Raw genomic sequence first — 19,520 nt, 5'->3', positions numbered from 1 at the left:
TCGATGTGCATGTGCCTATGTTGCCGTGTTGGCTTGTCGGGCACTGGGTACTTGGCTTTCTGTTGGTCTATTGTCTGTCGCCGGTTGCCTGTTGGATCATGGATGTGGTCGTGGTGTCGCATTGTTGGTTGTTGCTGCATGCCAGCATGATGCTTGGTTATGTCTAATATAATTTACACCGTATGCATATCTGTAACTATTTCTCGAGCTTCATGTTTGAAGTGGTTACATGTATTTTTTCGTCTTAAGTTATCTATTCTCGATTGTAATCGGCAGGTTTCCAATCGATATGTTCCGTTCCCGATATCCCATAATATCGGTTTCGTTTTTCCGTCCGCATTTTCCGTTCTCGTTCCCATTCCCGGCTAAGAAAAATAGGAACATGAAAAGTTTGGGGGGTTTTCCCGTCCGTTCCCGACCGGTTTCAAGCTCAATGGTATTAACATGTGAGCACGTGGCTGCCGCAGTACCAATGTGATCCCATCAACTCCCTTTCTTTCTTCAATTTCAAGTGTGCAGAATTGGAGAACGCCTGTACCATCTAGGTTTATCTTGCTACCTTTTTTTCGAGTGGGGAGATAAGCGTGCGGGTGGCAGCCAACGCATCATAGAAGCCCCTCCTTCTCCCCCACCTCTGTTCATCTTCTTCCCCGAGCTAGGGGAGAGGTGGAGCGGCCATCGAGGAGCTAGGGGACGGGAAGAGGGTAGCCGGGGAGGGGTGGTAGGTGGGCAGAGCGGCGGACGGGATGGTGGTCGAGGTGGCAGAGCCTTTAGGGTTCCGGGGTTGCCATGGCCGGCGGCCCTAGAGGAGAGGGTCGGTGGCAGGGGCGGCCCGGCAGAAGGCGAGGCGGCATGGGAGCGCTGCCGGCAGGCTGGGGCCAGACATCCGGTGGACGGTAGTGGCCAGCGAAGGAGGCGAGAAGAAGGCGACAGTGGTGGATAGGTATCGCGGCGGCGAGCTTGGTTAGCATCGACGGTGGTGGAGGGCAGTGCCGCCAGAGCTAGGGGAGGCGGGAGCGCTTGTTGCTGTGATTGGATCGATTCCAATCACACGCAACGAGGAATAGATACCCTCGAGCGAAGCCCTCTTATATTAGCTCGAGATACATAAAGTTTTACAAACGTCATAGGAATAGGATGGTGCGGATTGAGGAGCCACACATGCTGGCCTCTGGTATCATACAACTTGCTTTTTTTCTTGGCAATGAGCGACAACATTCAATTCTCCTTTTTCTGGACGAATTCTACCTCCCGGAAGCTCTCAGCCATCGCCTTTATTTGATACTTCTGATGTCATTGGCACAGTCACTATTCACTGGGCGCGGTTGTATGTCACTTGAGACGATACGACATCACACCATCACCTGAAGAAACAACTCTATGCTTGGTGGGCTGTATTTCAGCCCAACAAATATGTCTGTTTGCGCACGGATAGGGGAAAGATATGTGCATACATGCAGATAAGATAAAAATAATGATATCATCCACATGCACACATTTTTAAGCGAAAAAAAATCCATAATCTCAGAGGAAATATCCAAACTAAATTCCTATTGCAGTGTTTCTTGTGTCAAGATCTTCAAAACAAGGCCACACTTGACTATATTTGGAGAATTTTAATTTTTACACATTTTTCTAATAAAGCGCAAACGTATGGACTACCGCGAATAAATGCATATCCCTTTGTAAACAAAATATTAAACTTGACGAACAAATAATAGTACACTGCTGAACATCACGAATAAAAATTTGGTGCATGCATGTTGTCTGCTAAATAGGAGAGAGATTCTACGCATGCATATAAAAGAAGACAACGAAGATGACATAAGCTATATGCATGTAAATTCAAAACTAAAAAAATAACTATTAAACCGTGCATCCAAATTAAATTCAGATTGCACCATTATATTTTTTAGCATAAATTTGAACTGTACCATTATCTTTCTATGACAAGATCTTCAGAATTAAATAATTAATTTTGGATACTGAAAAAATAATTATTTTTATGAATAAAAAATAAATATAATAAATATATAATAATGTACAACGATTAAAACATTATACATAGCGAACATTTGACTGTATAGGATAGATATAAAAAATAAATATCACAAACAAATAAATCAACATCTTAGAACAATTTAATTACAATGCGAACAAGTGAGTTAACATCACAGAACAATTTCACCTACAAAGCAAACAATTTATTCTTATTGGCGGACGAAGTCAACGTAAAATAACCGAAAACAAAAGGAGGAACAAGAATAAAGAAGAAAAAATATGTCAAAAAGGAGGAAAATAACAAAAATGGAAGTAAAAAGTGGAAGGAAAATAATGAAAAAGAAAACTTGAAAGACAATGAAAAAAATAAAGAATATGTGAGGCACCCTTCTTTTCTAAGGAGCCAATTATGAATCTGTGTAGATACAGGAAACAAAGAAGAATGATATGTGTTATAAAATAGAGGAAGCATCTACTTAGGAATAGAAGAAAAATAAGTAAATAAATAAGAAGAAAAGGAAAATAGATAGAAAGATAAATTAAGACTAAAAAGATTTGTAAGAATGGATAGAGGAGAAAGTAGGGGGCAGAAAATGAAACTAACAACGACAGAAGAAAAAGTAGAAAAAAATCGCCCCGTTCGGATGATCAAGATTGGCTGGGCTGGCTGGGCTGATCAGCCAGCCGCAGCCCAAGCATTCGGCACCAACAGTAACAGTACCATACTGTGGCCAACTAGCAACGACAGAAGAAATATAGAAAAATAATCACCCTGTTCGGATGATCAAGATTGGTTGGGCTGGCTGGGCTGATCAGCCAGCCGCAGCCCAGGCTTCGGCACCAGCAGTAACAGTACCACGCTGTGGCCTTGACTCCTGCCCTCTCGAACCACGCTCCAGCAATAACAGTAAATATTCAGCTGCTACAGTCATTTCCATCAACTGCCCAGCCCAGCCAGCCAGCGACTAAGGGCGTGTTTGATATGGGCCAAAAGGGGGAGGCCGAGCCCGTGACGTGCAGAGCGGGTGTTTGATTTACTTGGCCCGGATTGGGAGCCTGGCCTGCGGCGTGCAAAATCCCTTCTCTCTCCTGTCTCTGGCCATACGCTCTAGGTTTCCGTTTCTCCTCGGCCATGCTCTTGCGGCGCTCGCGCTAGCGATTCTTGGCGGCTGCGCGCGGCTCTGGCGGGCTCGCGCGGGAAGAGGGAAACTTCCGCGCGCTCCCTTCCCCGCCGAAATCCATGGCCTATATTAACCCCCCTTCTCCCTCTCTCTGCTCTTCTCCTCCTCTCCACACTCCACTCCCATTGAGGTACTGTCGTCGAGGTGAGCTCCGTTGCCGAAATCCGCGGTGTTCGTCTCCGTTCTCCCGGTGTGGATCTGCGTCCAGGTGGCGCGGCTCCCTCTGTTGGCGGGCTCCGGTGAGGCGGGCTTCTTCCTTCTTCTTCTCCGGCGAGGCGGTGTTTCTGTTCATGGATCTTGCGTCTCTTGTGCTTCGTCGTCCAGATCTGCTCCTTCCTCCCCACCACCTTCCGATTTGAGCAGCATCTGCACCCATCCGACTCACCCGAGGTGAAATCGGTTTTTCCCCCAACCTTCTTGGTCTACTTTTAATGTTTGCCTCGGATCTCTGTACTTTTTGTTGATGTTTACTATACTCATGGTCAATCCTACCTATTGTCGTCCATGGTTACTTGTTCTTATTGTTGGTACTTCGTTGATTTGTTTCATAGTGTTATTATTCTTGTCGATGTTCATGTTTTGTTGGTACTGGGAGATGAATGGTAGATGATGAATAGCTTATGTGGCATAGGGAGGCATTTTTTATGCGGGCCGTGCCTTTTTTTGAATGCTTCCACTACCATGCAGAGGCCAGCCAGGGTCTACCTAAATTACTTATACATTTGTGAATGAATGTAGATGGATGCAAATGCACAACATGCTTTGATGGCTAGGCAAGCAGCTGGGATGGTTGTTGTGATGGTGACCTTTGTAGTAAATAGGCTTAGAAGGATTAGGGGAGAAGAGGCAATCCCTTATGGCCCTAGGACTCATGCTGAGAGGCATAGGCAGAGCACACTGCAATTGATGTACAATTACAAGCATCCAACACAGAATGTGATGGCTGCAGTGAGCTTTGACCTAAAGTTTACATATGTTCTTGCTGGCTGGGAGGGCTCAGCCCATGATGCACTAATCCTGGCTGATGCCATTGAGAGAAATGATGGCTTCACTGTCCCTACAGGTAACTGCATTAGCTAGAGATTTACTTATGCCCATTGCAACCTAGTACACATGTTGACACTGCTTCTCCACACATTTTAGGTCATTTTTACCTAGTAGATGGTGGATATGCATGCAGACCTGGCTTCTTGCCTCCATTTAGGGGGGTCAGATACCACTTGAGTGAGTTTGGGAATAGAAACCACCCCATCACTGCAAAAGAGCTATTCAATCTTAGGCACTCCTCTCTCAGGGTATCAGTTGAGAGGGCCTTTGGTGAACTTAAGGGTCGGTTCAGAATTATTGACAACAAATCTTTCCACAAGTACAAGAGTCAAGTTAAGCTTGTACTGGCTTGCTGCATTCTGCACAATTGGATCATTGGGTTTGGCCTAGATGAGATTGTACCAGTAGAGGAAGGTTTTCATGGTGACCTGCCTGAGGATGATGAGGGAGAGGTGCCTCTAGACTCACCTACCATGGTGACTTTTAGGGATGAGATTTGCAATGCTATGTGGGCTGCTAGGGGGACATCTAGGACTTGATTTACTTGTATGTCATGGATGTGTAAAATAATTTGGTAGACCCTGGATATGAAACTAATGTGTGGTGGATTGTTGATGTAGTCTTACAATGCTATGTCTGAGACCATGTTGCAATTTGGTTATTTCTGCTTCATTGCTTCTGTACCTTTTACAGTGGTTATTTGTGCTTCATTGCTTCTGTACCTTTTACAATGGTAGGATGGCTGCTAGTAATGGTGATGTCGATGCTGCGTTTGTGCCTGCTGCTACCTTGATGCAAGGTGCAGCGGCACTTGGTCAGCCAGCACAACCTGCTTTGGTTGACCTGTATGGGGGACCACCTAATGGTGAGCCTGCAGTTGCTGTAGGACAGCAAGGACCCATGAGGTGGAATAACAACACTTCTGGTTTTGTCCTAATGAGGATGGCCCAGATTGTGTCTGAGGGGTCTAGGACTGACAAGACATACAAAGATAAGGATGTCAATGCTGTAGCTAAGGCTCTTAGGGACTACAGTGGGGTGGCTGTTAGTCCAACTCAGGTGTACAATCATCTGAGAAAGTGGAAACAAAAGTGGGCTAAGGTAGCCAAGTTGAAGGACCTTAGTGGGGCAACATTTGATGATGATGTCCATGCCATAATGCTTGAGCAGGACCACTACCTTGGTCATTGCAAGGTACTAAGTAATGTATGACAGCCTGTACAATTCTCTTCTTAACTCTGGCCTCTCTTCTTAATTGTCTTGTATCTTCTTCACTTTGTGGACTCACTACAGGACCACCCTAAGGATGCTGAATACCTCAACACCCCCATCAGGTTCTACAAAGAGATGGAGGCCCTCTTTGGTAGCACTTTGGCAACTGGTAGGTTTGCCTTAGGGTCCAATGAACCATTGGGGGTGAACAATGCAGACAGTGTGGCTGCTAAGCTTGAGGGGCAGGACTTCTCTTGTGGTACTTCTGAGTTTGGGGAGGGCAGCAAGGCCACAACACCTGTGTTTGGGGAGGGCAGCAAGGACAACATTGTAGGGGCTAAGAGGAAGAGGGCCAACTTTAGTGAGGAAGAGATGCTTATGATGACCAACATGACAGATGCTGTCAACAATGTTGCCAATGCTATGCTGAAAACAGGTGCTGCACATGTCGATCCAGACCTCTACCTTGCTGTCATGGAGATGGAGATGTCTGACTTCTCCACTGAGGCCTTGATTGTTGCCTACACCCATCTCCTTGAGAACAAGGCTGTTGCAACTGGTTTTGTCAACATGTCCACCCCCCATAGGGCCATATGGCTGAGGACCTACCTGGCCAAGAACTACTATTTGTAGTTCTGTCCATGTTGTGCAGACAGCACTTAGAGGGGGTTGACTGTTGAGAAGTATAGTTCCTCCACCTCCCTCCCCCACTCTCTTCTCTTTTGGGTTCCATTTTGGCTAGAAACTGTGCATGGTAGATGGCTGACCAGCACCTATTCTTTTGGGTTTAATTAGCAGGAGGGTGGCTAACTAAGGATAGTGTACTTATATTTCAACTTGTTGTATTCAAATGCAGCCTCTGTTGGCTTGCTGTTGCACTGATATGAAGTTGTATGCTATTATGATCCATACCTGTTTCATTACTTCATAATATGTTGCTTTGTATTTGGCCTATGATGCATTGTACACTAATCTGAGGTGCATTTGCTTGTTTTCCATATCAATAAGGTGGCTTTGCTTCTTCTTGTCTCTTGGAATGAAACTGAGCCTAGTGGTGGCTGTAATCAAGCTGAGTTCATACTCCTGCCAGGCTTTGTTGCATTCCAAAAGCATTTGATGTCTTGTGACTTTTTTTCTGAATCTCATGCCACCTGATTATTTTTTGCACCCATGATGATTAGTTTTGCTGTTTTATAGATTATGCCAGCAGCTGAGGCCTTGTTTCTCCCTCTGATTTGTGTGCTTCTCCTGTTTAATGCCTATGATGATACCAATGTCATGGTGAGGAAAGGTTTACATTTATGGTCTTTAACTTGTGAGGTACTGGGCATATGATGAAACTATTTTTCATGACTGTCATCGAACCGTGAATAACATTCATGCCCAAGTAACTTGTCAGGATCTGGGCATATGAATACTTGGGGCGTGTTTGATTGCTGGGCTGGATGTTGGTCACGCTCTCATGGCCTTCATGACTGTACAGATTGCCTACCTTTTTAGGTCCCTTATGCTCCAAGTTAATAGACTAAATGAAAAGGCAAATTGAATCTGAGGAAAATCATTACTGTCCTTACTACCTTTCTCATAATCTCATATCACAACATCTAATGTCCTTACTACTTTTCTGTGTTGGCTGCTTTTGTCTGCTGGTGCTCCTTCTGTTAATTATGTTCGGTTGATGATAACTGTGTGATGATGAAAACTGGTGCTGGTCAACTCTAACTCCAACTCAATGTTGTTATTTTGAAATGGCCGATGATGTTGGGTAATTACCTGAGGCCATTATTTCAGACCTGATCATATGAACTTTGCTATTTTCATGTGTTGCTGTTGAAATATGTTGAGTTGTGAATCCATGGGCCATGCTGGATTAGTTGGAATCAAACACCATCTCGTTTTGGTAGTTGATGGTAGTTGGGGTTGGGTCAGGCTGCTGGCTGTGAATCAAACACAGAAAAATAATAACCTGTCCCAAATGCTACATACAAATCAAACAAGTGCACTTGTGCACCGCAGGCCGGGCCGTGGCTAGCCTGGGCTGGCTCGCTGGCCAGGCCTTGCACAGCCCTGATATCAAACACGCCCTAAGTTCAGCCGAACAGGCTGAATATTGAAACTATAGAAACAACAAAGTCTCCTTGCAGCGCATTGAGTAGCAATAGTTTTACACCCTTCCATAAGTAGCAGCATACACAGAGGTCTAGCATTTAGATTAATAGTCTGATTCTACTTTGGATCTGTTGACGCGAAACGATCACACACCAAAGCCCGAGAGCCCCGTACGCCAAGCTCGGACTGCACTTGATTCAAACTAAGGCATGCCAGTCAATTTGACATGTAAATTGACAAGGAAACAGCAAACCGTCAAATACGAGAGCGTATCAGCTGGATTTCCAAATCACTCTCACGCGCCGTATCGGCAAGGCTCTGCCGATACAGAAAACGACAATAGATCGGGTAAGATAAACATGTATTAAAAACGAGAAAACAGCGATGCGCCCGAGATCAAAACTTAGATAAATTCGATAACTTTTGAATAGATCTGAACGAAGCCACAGCGATACGCCCAGAAGCTAAAGCTCAGATTTACTCGGTAAACGAAAACTTACCAGTAAATCAAGTCGCTCGAATGTGAGGCGTCCTTGATCAGCTTGAAAGAACTCGCGAAAGAAAAAAAGACAGCGAGGCCACCGAAGAAAAAGTGAATTGCAAGTAGAGTAAAATTTTATTTGGTGGATGTGTATCAATCTTTTACAATGACCGAGACTCATATTATATCTCATGCTAACAAAATTCTAACCGATCACGGCAAATACAATCCTAATTTAAAAAATAAAAACCATCTGTAAATAGAATATTCCGTGTCAAACCGAAGCCAAAATATTTAGTCAACTTTGCTTTCCTTCCATCAATGGGATTTCCATCGGCGCAGTGAAAAAGAGGGCCGGTAATGGTGATGCTCGGATCTTTAATAATAAAAAGAGCGTCGAAGGAGCAGAGACACCACCAACAACAGCAGACACTTGTGGAAGACGACGGTGGAGCAACGGACGTCACCAGTGGCAATGGCGCAAGGAAGAGAGGCTTTTGATGACGCCTTCAAGAAGGCACCGGCGTGCGTGCCTGCAGTCAGCAAGGACCGCATGAATTTATGAGCCCGAACCTGCAAGAAGCAGCGGCCGCAGTTGCATCTACAAGCTCGCGATTCCAGCTATTGCCACATGACTTAACCTGCCGCATCCCGCATCAACGACCATTGCCTGCCGCCGGGCTCTGCCTCCAGGAACGGCGGCCATGTCTTTTACCCTTCTTCTTTGCTAGCTTCAATTTGTGCAGGAAGGCTTCCGATTTTGATTTGATTTTTGCTAATAGGCTTCGATTAGTGCCACAATTTGGGCAACAAAGCTTCAATTTATGCATCTATTGTGTGTGATAGGATTCGATTTGTGCTCCTGTGGTCTGAGGCGAGGGATATGGAAACAGCGTCAACCGCATCATGGAGGTCGCCGCTGCCGTGACCGGCGCCGGCGGTGATGGGTGCTGCCGCTGCGCCCATGCTGCGAACAAAGGGCGGGCAGCCATTGCCGCAATTCCTCGGCGCGACGGCCCCTGGACGCAGCGGTCCTAGACGGACGGCGCCTGATTCGATTTGTGCTCCTGTGGTCTGAGGCGAGGGATATGGAAACAGCGTCAACCGCATCATGGAGGTCGCCGCTGCCGTGACCGGCGCCGGCGGTGATGGGTGCTGCCGCTGCGCCCATGCTGCGAACAAAGGGCGGGCAGCCATTGCCGCAATTCCTCGGCGCGACGGCCCCTGGACGCAGCAGTCCTAGACGGACGGCGCCTCGCCGTGGGGACCCTAGCGAGGGAGGTGGCGGCCCTGGCCCCGCGGCGCCTCGCCTGCCGCCTGGCGACGGAGGGGCCGGAGCTGGGCGGCAGCAGCGCGGGTGCCGGCGGTTGCGTGTTCGGGGCAGAGGAGAGCACGGGACGGGGCCAGAGGGGCTCGCGGGAGGGGACCGGGGATAGCGTGGATGGGACGAGGGGCAAGATAGACAATTGTCAAGGTGGATCCCACTTGTCAGGGCTGTCAAACCATTATATTCAAACAGTACGTGGATGCAATGGAGTGGAGATAAAAGTTGGTGTGGAGGTAAAAGAAAGTTCGTGTAATGATATACAGGTGTGAGTGAATTTTTTAGTGGTACACAAGTAATCACGAACTTTTATTATAACATACAGATAAAAAACTCATGGCAGAGTCTAGCTTGCGTACAAAACAATTGTGCTCGAGTTGGTGCTCAAATTAAACTTGCCTATGAACCGAGCTCAAAGTCGTATGACAACGGAGAATTAAACTTTACTCTCCATGCTGCTTTTGCGGTACTCCACAGCATATTCAGTGAAATACCAGCGATCACCCAAGTACTACAGCAGAAAGATTATTCATGCCCCAGCAGGCAGGTCTCGGAGCTGCATGCATCGGCCAAATTCTGCAATTAGGAGGACTATAACCAGTTCTCCATTCAGAGGTTATTGTGATGCCGGATTGCCCAACCTCGACATCCAGGGATAGCATATTTCCAGGATTTTGGTTCCCTCAGCTTAGCCCCTGGAGATGGAAAATGGTGTAAGAGTTTGTCTTTGCAAATTTAAGTGCATCCGTGATAAAAGCAGACAACAGCACAGTCTTACAATATTGGGTTACATGAAGAATACCCGCTTGATATTTACCGTCAGTAAACTTGTCAAGCGCATAGAAGAATAGAGGTGCTAGAACGTACGGGCGTACGTCGTAACTACCTACCAGTCCGTAAATAAACTTAGAAGTAACAAAAAGAACATAAACGCACATTAAAAAGATGACCATTGACAAATGAATAACCAGGTCCCCCCCCCCCAAAAGATTTGTGTGCAAAAAAATGGGGGAAAAGTCCGAATTACACTCTCGAACTATCGCAAAAGTCTGATTTTCAACCTTCAACTACAAAACCGAATAACAGTGACTACCCAACTATTGAAACCGGACAAATTTGGACCCTTAGGTGGTTTTCAATTTTGTGGGAATTAAAAATATTCAAATTTAAACTAAAAAATTCATAAGTAATTCATTTTAGATCAAAAAAATATGAAAGGGGTATCAAAAGTTTCCTAAAAATGTAACCTATCTATTGGCATGATATTTTTCAATTATTTAGATAAATTTTTTTATTTTTATAATATTTGGTTGCTTGTAGTTATGCCCATTAATTCTAAATAACTAAGTTTCAAATATAGCAATAGTAGATAGGTTACATTTTTAGAAAAAATTTGGTACTAGTTTCATATTTTTTTGATTTAAAATGAATTAGATTTGATTTTTTAAAATTTAATTAGGGTTTTTATTTTTTTTAAAAAAAATACAAAACCATCTTAGAAACCACCTCAAGGGCAAAACTTGTCCGGTTTGAACATTTGGATGGCCTATGATATCTGGTTTTGTAGTTGAAGGTTGAAAATCGGACTTCTGCGATAGTTGGAGGGTGTAATTCGGACTTTTCCCAAAAAATGGAAGTGAACAAGTGTATACGTGTATTTGTAGCACGAAGAGCAACTAGAAAAAATTGATGGAGAAGAAGAAAATGAAATTGAATGATACCTTCTCGCGGATTGCTTGAATGAGCATGTGATAAGTCTCTGAGTTGAAGCCTGTCAAGCCGCTGTTGGTTGAGTTTGTAAAGTGGCTTCATATCTATGGATGGGCAGTATTTCACCGTGGCTTCCCGAAGAGCTGAGTAGCTTCCATGACCACCAGGTAAGGATGCAAGTCGTTTGCACCTCACAATTGCGATGGATTCCAGTGATGGCAGGTCTCCCAAGGAATCCAGAGACCGCAGCTTACTGCAGCCATTAATGAATAACCTCTCGAGTGCACCCAGCTGCCCTGACACGGAACAGAGCTCCGGACACTCAAAAATATACAACGCCTTGAGGGACAGCGGCCGGTTTGGAAGTGCTGCAAAGTTACCGCACATAAATATATATAGATATAGATACTCTAGGTTCGGTGGAGGATGATTTGCTTGTGCTGACGATTGCTTTACCACACTGGATGATGTGCCAAACTGATCCTCCTTCCCCCATATGTGCTCAAGTTTATTGCAGTCAAAAATAGAAATATATCTGAGGGATGGGGGAAGGCTAAACAGCTCTACCAAGCTGTCATAGTTACGGATCAATATACTGTTTAGATGTGGCAGGACCTGATCCGCCGTTGGCTTTGGTTCACCATTCATCGGTGCGGGCCCTATTAGCTTATCACACGACTCAATCTCCAACTTCTTCAGGGATACCAAGCTTTGGAACACTTCCTCCGGCCAGTAGATAAGTCCACTGCAATTTTTTATTTCCAAATCAACGAGTTTTCCAAAAGATTTCCAAAACCCGATTGCTGGCTCTGATGGACTCGAGAGGAAGAAAAAGTTACAGCCATCTAACTCAGTTTTGTCAGAGACGATTCATGATTCTCAGGATCTAGCTGAAGTGTTGCTTCTCTATCTCCAATAGACAGGTTTAGATTGGACAATAAACACGTATATTTAGCTTTAACTATTTCTATGGATAACTGTGCCTTGCCTTCAATGACATTTAGAACCTTGAGCTTTGGCGCCTCAGGTAGACTAGTCAATTTTGGACAGTTCTTAATATCAGCGTTCTCAAGTATAGGAAAGGTTACTTCTTCTTTTTCCTTCGGTCGCCACCCATCTTTCCAAGCACTTTAAATCATGTAACTTATTGAGTTCCTTTAATGCTGGAAAAGAGATGGATGTCAAATCGCTACATAGGCTGCAGAGTTTGTCTAGCTTTTCCAAATAAAGAACTTGAAGGGCTTTCAGATGACAGAATTGAGGAAATATTTCACACGCTGAACAGTCAATTAGATGGAGCTCAGTCAAGTTCTGCAACAGACTAAGATCTATCATCCATGATGGTAAACTGCTACCTTTGTATGAATCTACCATTAGCATCTCCAACCCACCATGAGGTTTCAGAGCGTCTAGCACCTTCATATGGCAATCTTGTACCTCATTGACATCACTGTTCCACTTGAGAGATAAGTGTGTGAGTTTATTTTTTTTCCCAAGGCTGGCTGCTTTTGCGTGTGCTTCATCTACATTTTGTAGGCCGTGTAACACTAACTGTCCACCAAGATTTAAATTCTGCAATTCTGCAACAGTACTGCAACTGAAGGCTGTCCCCACCACGAAGTATGTTAGGGTCTGTAGTGATGTGAGCTGTCCAACATCTGGAGGCATGTGCGTGAGTGATGTGCATCCATGCGTATAGAGGTGTCGGAGACATGTCATGTACTTCATTTGCTTTGGTAGTTGACGAAGCCGATAGCAAAAAGAAACGTCCAATGTTTGTAAATTATACAGCATGCTAATTTCTCCAAGAAGTTCTGTGATCACATCATTACCTGAGAGATTAAGATACCTCAGGTGTTGAGATTGTAGGTGCCTTGATTTGACTTGATGCCTTGTATTTCGTGGGAGGTGTAGTGCTCGTACGGAATTGTACTCCAATAGATGTGATAAAAAGTCAACATCGGTACAAAACAGTGTCTGGAGCGTTGAAAGTTGTTTCTTCATAAAACCATCCAACTGTGTTCCAACACGGCATGACAAGAAGATGTGACGAGTTGGATCTGATATAGACTTCTTGTCATTGGTTCTATCCGTTACGGTCAGACAATCATTCCCCATAACAGAAAGAGCAATGTCGTGCATGAGATCATGTATCTTGCATGTGGTTCTGTTAAAAAGCATGCCACCCCATTTTTGATACATTGCTGGTGGACTTTCTTTAACCTCTTGAAAGAAAGATCTCCATGTAAGCTGCCTAAAAATTTCTTCTGCTGCTGTTTCAGGATGGTCTTCTTCCTCTAATGGTACGAAGTCAAGTGCCATCCATAAATGGATCAAGTGCTCAACATCAATCTCATAGTCTTTGGGAAATATAGCACAGAAGGCAAAGCACTGCTTCATATGTGGCGGCAGATCATCATAGCTGAGTTTGAGAACAGGCAAAATTCCAGTTCTGTCATTACAAATGTTACTTTTGGCTAGTATATCCATCCATTCATTCACAGTAGGTCTGGTACTCAACATAGAACCAAAGGCTTTGGCAGCCAAAGGAGAACCAGCACATCTGTGCACAATCTTGTCAACAATGCCATCCAGCTCGTCACTGCTTGGCGTCTGCAATCTGAATGCTCGACTCTAGATTATTTCCTTCATATACTTCTCACCCAGCATCTCAAGACTATAGGCTTCAGCTACACCCATGGTCATTATTCGAGCTACTTCAGCATCACGAGTTGTTGTCAGTACTGCACTGCCTGTGCCACCCTGCTTAAGGCATGTCTTCAGTTTACCCCACTTATCAGCATCTCGATTCCATACATCATCCAACACAATGAGATACCGCTTTCCACTTATTTCTTTCTGGAGATCCTGCAAAGCTTTTTCACGATCCTTCTCTGTGTTCATGCATATTGTGTTTGCAATGTTACGAACATCAAAATCATCAGACACACAATACCACCTCCGAAGCTCAAAATGGTTCTCGATTGCAGGAAGTCGCTGAATTGTACAACCAGTGGGTGGGAGTCGCTGAAGACATTGGAAGGAAAAAAAGGTGATGTGGACTGGACCATGTATTATCGATAGTCGTGTTCCATGTATAGTTGCCCCGGACGTTACTCACCACCCATCCTCCTCGGTAGAAAGATGACACGCATAGAGTTCGGAGCAAGCAGTAAAATGTAACACTCCAGCCCACGCGAGGATGAAACAAACTATTGCAGCAAGGAAAGAAAAACAAAATGGGGAAGTCATGGAACCAGCTATCCTTAGCAATAGGCAAACAACATGACACTCCCCATACTCCAAACGTACGATCTGATGAATGGTCGTGGAGGGTTCACAATATCGGCCGAAATTTCGCGATATACATGATATTTCGGTTTTATCGGTAGGGTCCGATTTTACTTTTACCGACTAGAATTGATTTTTAAATATTTATTTCACTAAAAAAATAAAAAAGTAAAAAAAATGAAAAATAAAAAATAAAAAATCACGATATTCCCGATATATTGGTTTTATGAGGTTCAATTTTTTTTCTACCAAAATTAAAAACCCCCACAATAACTCGAGAAGGTGAAGGCTGAGGCAAGTCCAAGTAGGCCAAATAAAAAAGATAAAAAGTAATTAATTAATAATGAATTAATGCTGACTGTCCGTTGGCGGAAGAAACTAATAAATAGAGGAGGGATGCCAGCATCATCAGGATAGTTAATCCGCACCAACCACCTTCATGGCTGTGTGCCTGTGTGGCTCAGGCCCTGTTTCGCAGAGCCCCGGCTCCGGCTCTAACACGGGCTCTAGCCGGAGCCCTGCCAAACGGGTGCTCATGCACCGGCTCCGGCACCGGAGCCCCCCAAATCACGCTCTCTGGAGCTCTTCGGTAGAGCGGGAGCCAGAGAAAGGTGCCTCCGCACGGCTCCTCTCGTCTGTGGATGCCCTTGCCCTCACGAGGCGGTTGGCAGCGGACGGAGGGAACGAGGTGCGGCGGGGGGCGGAGGGAGCGAGGCGCAGCGCGCGCGGAGGCGAGCGGGAGGCGGGCAGCCGGCGGCGCGCGGAGGCGGGCGGGACCGGCGGCGCGCCGAGGCGGGCGGGACTGGCGGCACGTGCGCCCGTTGGAGCTTGAGGCGGAGGTGGACTGGGGGAGATGGTGTGTGTTGCCGCCGCTTGAAGGACGAGGCGGCGACGGGGGGAGCTGGGTGACGAGTCATGAGGAAGGTGGAGGCGGGTGCGGGCTGGGCGAAAGGATAGGATGGGAAGAGGAAAAAATAAAAGGGAAAGAAAAAGAGAATGAGAGGAGAAAAATAAAAGAAAAATAAAGAAAAGAAAAAAAAAGCAATTTAGACTTTTTACAACTTCAATCTAGCAGCTGAAGCTGTTTTGCCAAACGTTTTCCAAAACGGCTCCAGCTCCACCAGAAAAGCCGCTCCACTAGAGGAGCCGGAGCTGTTTATGGAGAAGCCGGAGCCCTGCCAAACAGACCCTTAGTCTTTGCCACAGCCACAGTAAATTGAACAAAAGATGAACATAGAGAAAGGCCAAACACCAGTTGAGATGAAAGGAGCTAGATTCGATCGCCGTGATGTTTCCCATCATAGGAAACTTGAAATATGGTTCACATATATGTAATGGCGAATCCAATTTTGTGGATACAATAATCCTAAATTTTGCAGATTAGACAAAACGAACAATACTTAATTAATATTCCGTATATAACCGAGTGCACACGACTTTGTCAAATTCCAATATAGATATCAGACTGAATAACTAGCACATTGATTTTGAATATTACAAAATATGAAGCCAGACTAGCTGGCTATACGGCTAAGTATGTTTTAGGGAAGGCTAGATGTCAGTATTGCTATGTTCCGCAACAGAATATCACCATCAAATATTCAAAATAGCCGGCTATGCCTTTTAACGGCAGGTGTTTGCAAAGGCTATCAGGGCTATACCCTTCCGCTAATGCACTACTACAAAAAAAGATCTCTTTAGTACCTGGCTAGGTTCATGTCCATGTGTTGCTGCTGGATCGATTTTTTTTAATGCGACAATAGAAGTAGGAAAAAAAGAACATGTTTTGAGATTACAAGATGAAATAACACTACTACAAAAAAGCATTAACAACAGCCTTTTGAAAACCCCTAGACGGCCAAAAAAAAATAACTGTCTCTGTTAATCCCAGCATTAATAGATGCGGTTATTTCATATTAACCAAGACAGTCCCGAAAACCGCCTCGCAAAACAAATTAATCGAGACGGTCAGAATTAAGATGAACACCTCGGTTAATAGTTCTATTTTCCGAGGCAGTTATTTGTAACAAGCCCTCCTCAGTTAAAAAACCCAGCTCAAAAAATCTAACCCAGCCCAATACATGGTTCCAAGTATATATACTTGATGCTAATCCTAACCCACCACTCTCTGCCTCCCTCACACCCCATCCTGCGCAGCCCCCTACCTCCACACACACTCTCTCTACTGTCCCTCCATCTCTCCGCCCCATGCCGGCGATGGCAGTGGCACGTGCAAGGTGGTGCGCAGGTGGGTGATGGGGCGGTGCCCCCCTCCCTGCGTGCTGGGCGGCGGGGCGGGACGGCGCGCGGGCCACTACAAAAAATCATTTAATTTATGACAAAATAAATTCGTCACAAATTGCTGAAAAAATGTCGTAAAACAACATCTATGACAATTTCGTGCCGATTTCGGATAACGTCATGGATTAAGCGTCACAGATTAAATCGAGCGACGTTTTTTCCGTAATCGTGACGTTTTTTCCGTAATCGTCACAGATTGACACAATCTATGACGTTTCTAAACCGTCATAAAATGACCCGAAGTCCACTTAGCTCAGCTCAAGCCCAATATCTATGACGAAAATAAACGTCACAGATATTGTCATAGATAATGCCACGTGTTCGACCATCAATGACATGAACATTGACATGGCATCCTACATGGTTGCTGATGTGGCATCCAACATGGCTGAGGACGTGACATTTTTAGAAAAACCTACAAGTGGGTTCATTTTGAAACTGGACCACTAAGATAGGTCATTTTTCAGCCCATTACAATTCCACTCAGATTGACAACCATTCATAAAGCCCATGAAAAATTTAGCATATTTATCAAATAATCAATTCAGCCCACAAGACAAAAAAATTATCATCCAAGTTACCATCACCAGAACAATATTTCAAATCTGGTTCATAATTCTCTAGAGCAACATGGCATTTAAGCCACTCAAGCAACAAAAACTATGAAAGACAGGTTCAGCAAAATATGACAAGATGCAGCCTTGTACTTTCTTGCCCTTGATGCCTTGCTGGATTGCTGCTTGTTGCTGACTGAGAGCAAAATATTTCTTGAGCCCCTCATGGCCTATCAGATTGCCGCTTGTTGCTGACCGAGAGCCCCTGACATGCAAATATTAAATCTATGTAAAAGTTCATATTGCATTTTCCACAAACACAGGAGATAGGTCAAAATATTTGCAACACTATGCAGTGGTGTACCATATACTGGATGCTCATGCAACATTTCTAACTTGGAAATGAACACTTGTATCGTCCAAACAAAAAAGGATCTACTATAATTTTTTCTTTAACTTGGAAATGAACTCCTCGAAAGAAAAAATGATGCACTATAGCCTAGAAAGCTTGGGCAGCTGATATACACTTTCGAAGATCATAAAAATAAAGCAACACAAGTAACCTAGGTGAATGAGCTACAAGCAGACCGATATATCAAATACAAGCAAAATCACACTCTTTGGATGGCAATGGAATCACAATAGTATCATATGGCAAGTGAACAAGGAAATAACCAAATGATGGCTACAACCACCATAAATCAGTCTGAAATGTTGCCATCAATATGGCTTTAAAAGATCTCTTTATCTGCAATATTGCACAAGCTTTATCATAGTATCACTAACTTTAAAAGAAAGTAATTATTGCAATTTCCAGGCAACAAAATTTCCAACTGAAACTTTCAGAATACATATGTGATTAAAAGAGGGTTCAATTTGTGATTTAAATTAGCATGAACAGAGAAAAGATAGCTAGGCCAGTTTAATTAGAACTCATTTTATTTATCATCAAGTGAGCTAAGCAAGCAGTACTTTTAAGTTTATATAAATCACTTGTTCACAAGAAACAAATGAGGGGAAATTAATCCAATACACGAGATTTGGTACAATTAACTGGATATTACAAGTTCGGTTGCAACAATGCATCACTAAATTAATTTCTGAATCAAGTACTGAACTATGAGATGCATGAAAATCTACCGTATGCATTCACTGGATTTACAATTTCAGCAAGAAAACTTGTGCCACGGAGCTACCAAAGGACCAGAACACACGAAGTTAGTCCTAGCCGTGGTACATTGTAGGTCATAAATGGAATTGTTTCACAGAAAGTACAGAGTAAGGGGTGAGATTTCAGCAAATGAATCCACTTACTCGGCATGGATGGCGTCCTGCAGATAAAGCTCGCGAGGTGCACCTCCAAGTCTAATCGCTACCTTCAACCATCAAGGCGGAAGTGGAGGGCTCGAGGGCCAGGCACAGTTCCGCCCTTGATGCTGAGATTTGCGAGTTGCCTGCCCGCCTGTCAAATCAGAAGCATCAGGCGCAATAACCTCAAAAGGGAAGGTGCACATGCATGAATTGCTAGCCGAAATTGAATTGAGAATGGAAAAAGAACACCAGCTGCCTCTCCACATCCCAGCGGCAGCGATGGATCCGGTGGCCACGGATCCAGTCAAGTTGGATCCACGAGGTTACACCTGCTGATGCAAACAATGTTGGACGGGGGATGGACGCCGCTGAAGCCACTCATCGGGGAACTCCATGACGGGCAGCAGCACCGAACCTTCTACGCCTCGCCGAGCGCTACGGCCGCTGCTCGTCGTCGGGTTGCAGTAGAGGCACCGGTTCACCACGTTAGAACGCGGATCTGAGGCTGAGGAAGACGGCTATGCCTATCTGCTCGCTGCAACAAGATAAAAAACAATTCATGATTAATATTAGTTGCAGCATGAGAGGATCCCTCACTACATCACAAACAAGATAAAAGGAACCATTCATGATGGGAGGCCTGGGAGCACCACGAGGCGCTCGTCGCCGGCGTCGACCTCATCCCGCGCCGCGCGGTCGACGTGCCCGCCTCCTGGGATGGCGGCGGCGGCCTCCGCCCGCCGCGCCAGCCCCACCAGGCCACGCCGTGAGAACCGGTTTCACCACCGCCGCCCCGCCCCGCCCCACATCTCGGTCGTCGCCATCCCCTCCTGGCGCCGCGCTGGAGGGGAGGGTGGGGGGTGTGTGCTGAACGTGAGCGGCAGAAGCTGGATCTGAGGAGGGCTGATGGAGGAGACGAGGGGAGATGGAGGCGAATACGGAGTGGGAGGTGTGGCGGCCACCAGAAGTGGGCGGAGGGGAGGGAGTATGCGGGCGGA

General features: G+C 45.1%; 1 protein-coding gene, 1 long non-coding RNA gene and 1 pseudogene across 5 annotated transcripts; 1 reads left to right on the top strand and 2 right to left on the bottom strand.

The window, feature by feature from the left end:
• Nucleotides 1–3,920: 3,920 nt before the first annotated feature.
• LOC120689074 lies at nucleotides 3,921–6,231 on the top strand. Its single transcript, XM_039971415.1, has 4 exons — nucleotides 3,921–4,245; nucleotides 4,620–4,681; nucleotides 4,923–5,423; nucleotides 5,523–6,231. The coding sequence occupies exons 1-4, from the start codon at nucleotides 3,921–3,923 to the stop codon at nucleotides 6,072–6,074; spliced, it is 1,440 nt and encodes a 479-aa protein (XP_039827349.1). The 3' UTR covers nucleotides 6,075–6,231.
• Nucleotides 6,232–9,689: 3,458 nt separating this feature from the next.
• Nucleotides 9,690–14,797, bottom strand: LOC120689073 (annotated as a pseudogene).
• A 2,362-nt stretch (nucleotides 14,798–17,159) lies between these two features.
• On the bottom strand, nucleotides 17,160–19,520 carry LOC120692418. Of its 4 annotated transcripts, none has more exons than XR_005682618.1 (3): nucleotides 18,772–19,520; nucleotides 18,526–18,673; nucleotides 17,160–17,476 (listed from the first exon to the last, which is right to left on the bottom strand). It is a non-coding gene; the product is annotated as an uncharacterized LOC120692418 (long non-coding RNA). The 4 variants fall into 4 exon arrangements; XR_005682616.1 differs by having other exon boundaries at nucleotides 18,852–19,520; XR_005682617.1 differs by having other exon boundaries at nucleotides 18,526–19,057; nucleotides 19,146–19,520.

This window comes from Panicum virgatum, chromosome 9N (assembly GCF_016808335.1).
Source record: "Panicum virgatum strain AP13 chromosome 9N, P.virgatum_v5, whole genome shotgun sequence".
Classification (NCBI taxonomy): domain Eukaryota; kingdom Viridiplantae; phylum Streptophyta; class Magnoliopsida; order Poales; family Poaceae; genus Panicum; species Panicum virgatum.
Note: the sequence above shows the minus strand (reverse complement) of the source record. Positions and strands in the feature narration are given on the sequence as shown.

Bases quoted from the DNA above. Each gene is read 5' to 3' on its own strand.
- LOC120689074 (XM_039971415.1), top strand. From the start codon at position 3,921: ATGGATGCAAATGCACAACATGCTTTGATGGCTAGGCAAGCAGCTGGG. The intron at 4,682-4,922 runs GTGCCTCTAGAC...TACCTTTTACAG, and splicing joins CTGAGGATGATGAGGGAGAG to TGGTTATTTGTGCTTCATTG. The intron at 5,424-5,522 runs GTACTAAGTAAT...GACTCACTACAG, and splicing joins ACTACCTTGGTCATTGCAAG to GACCACCCTAAGGATGCTGA.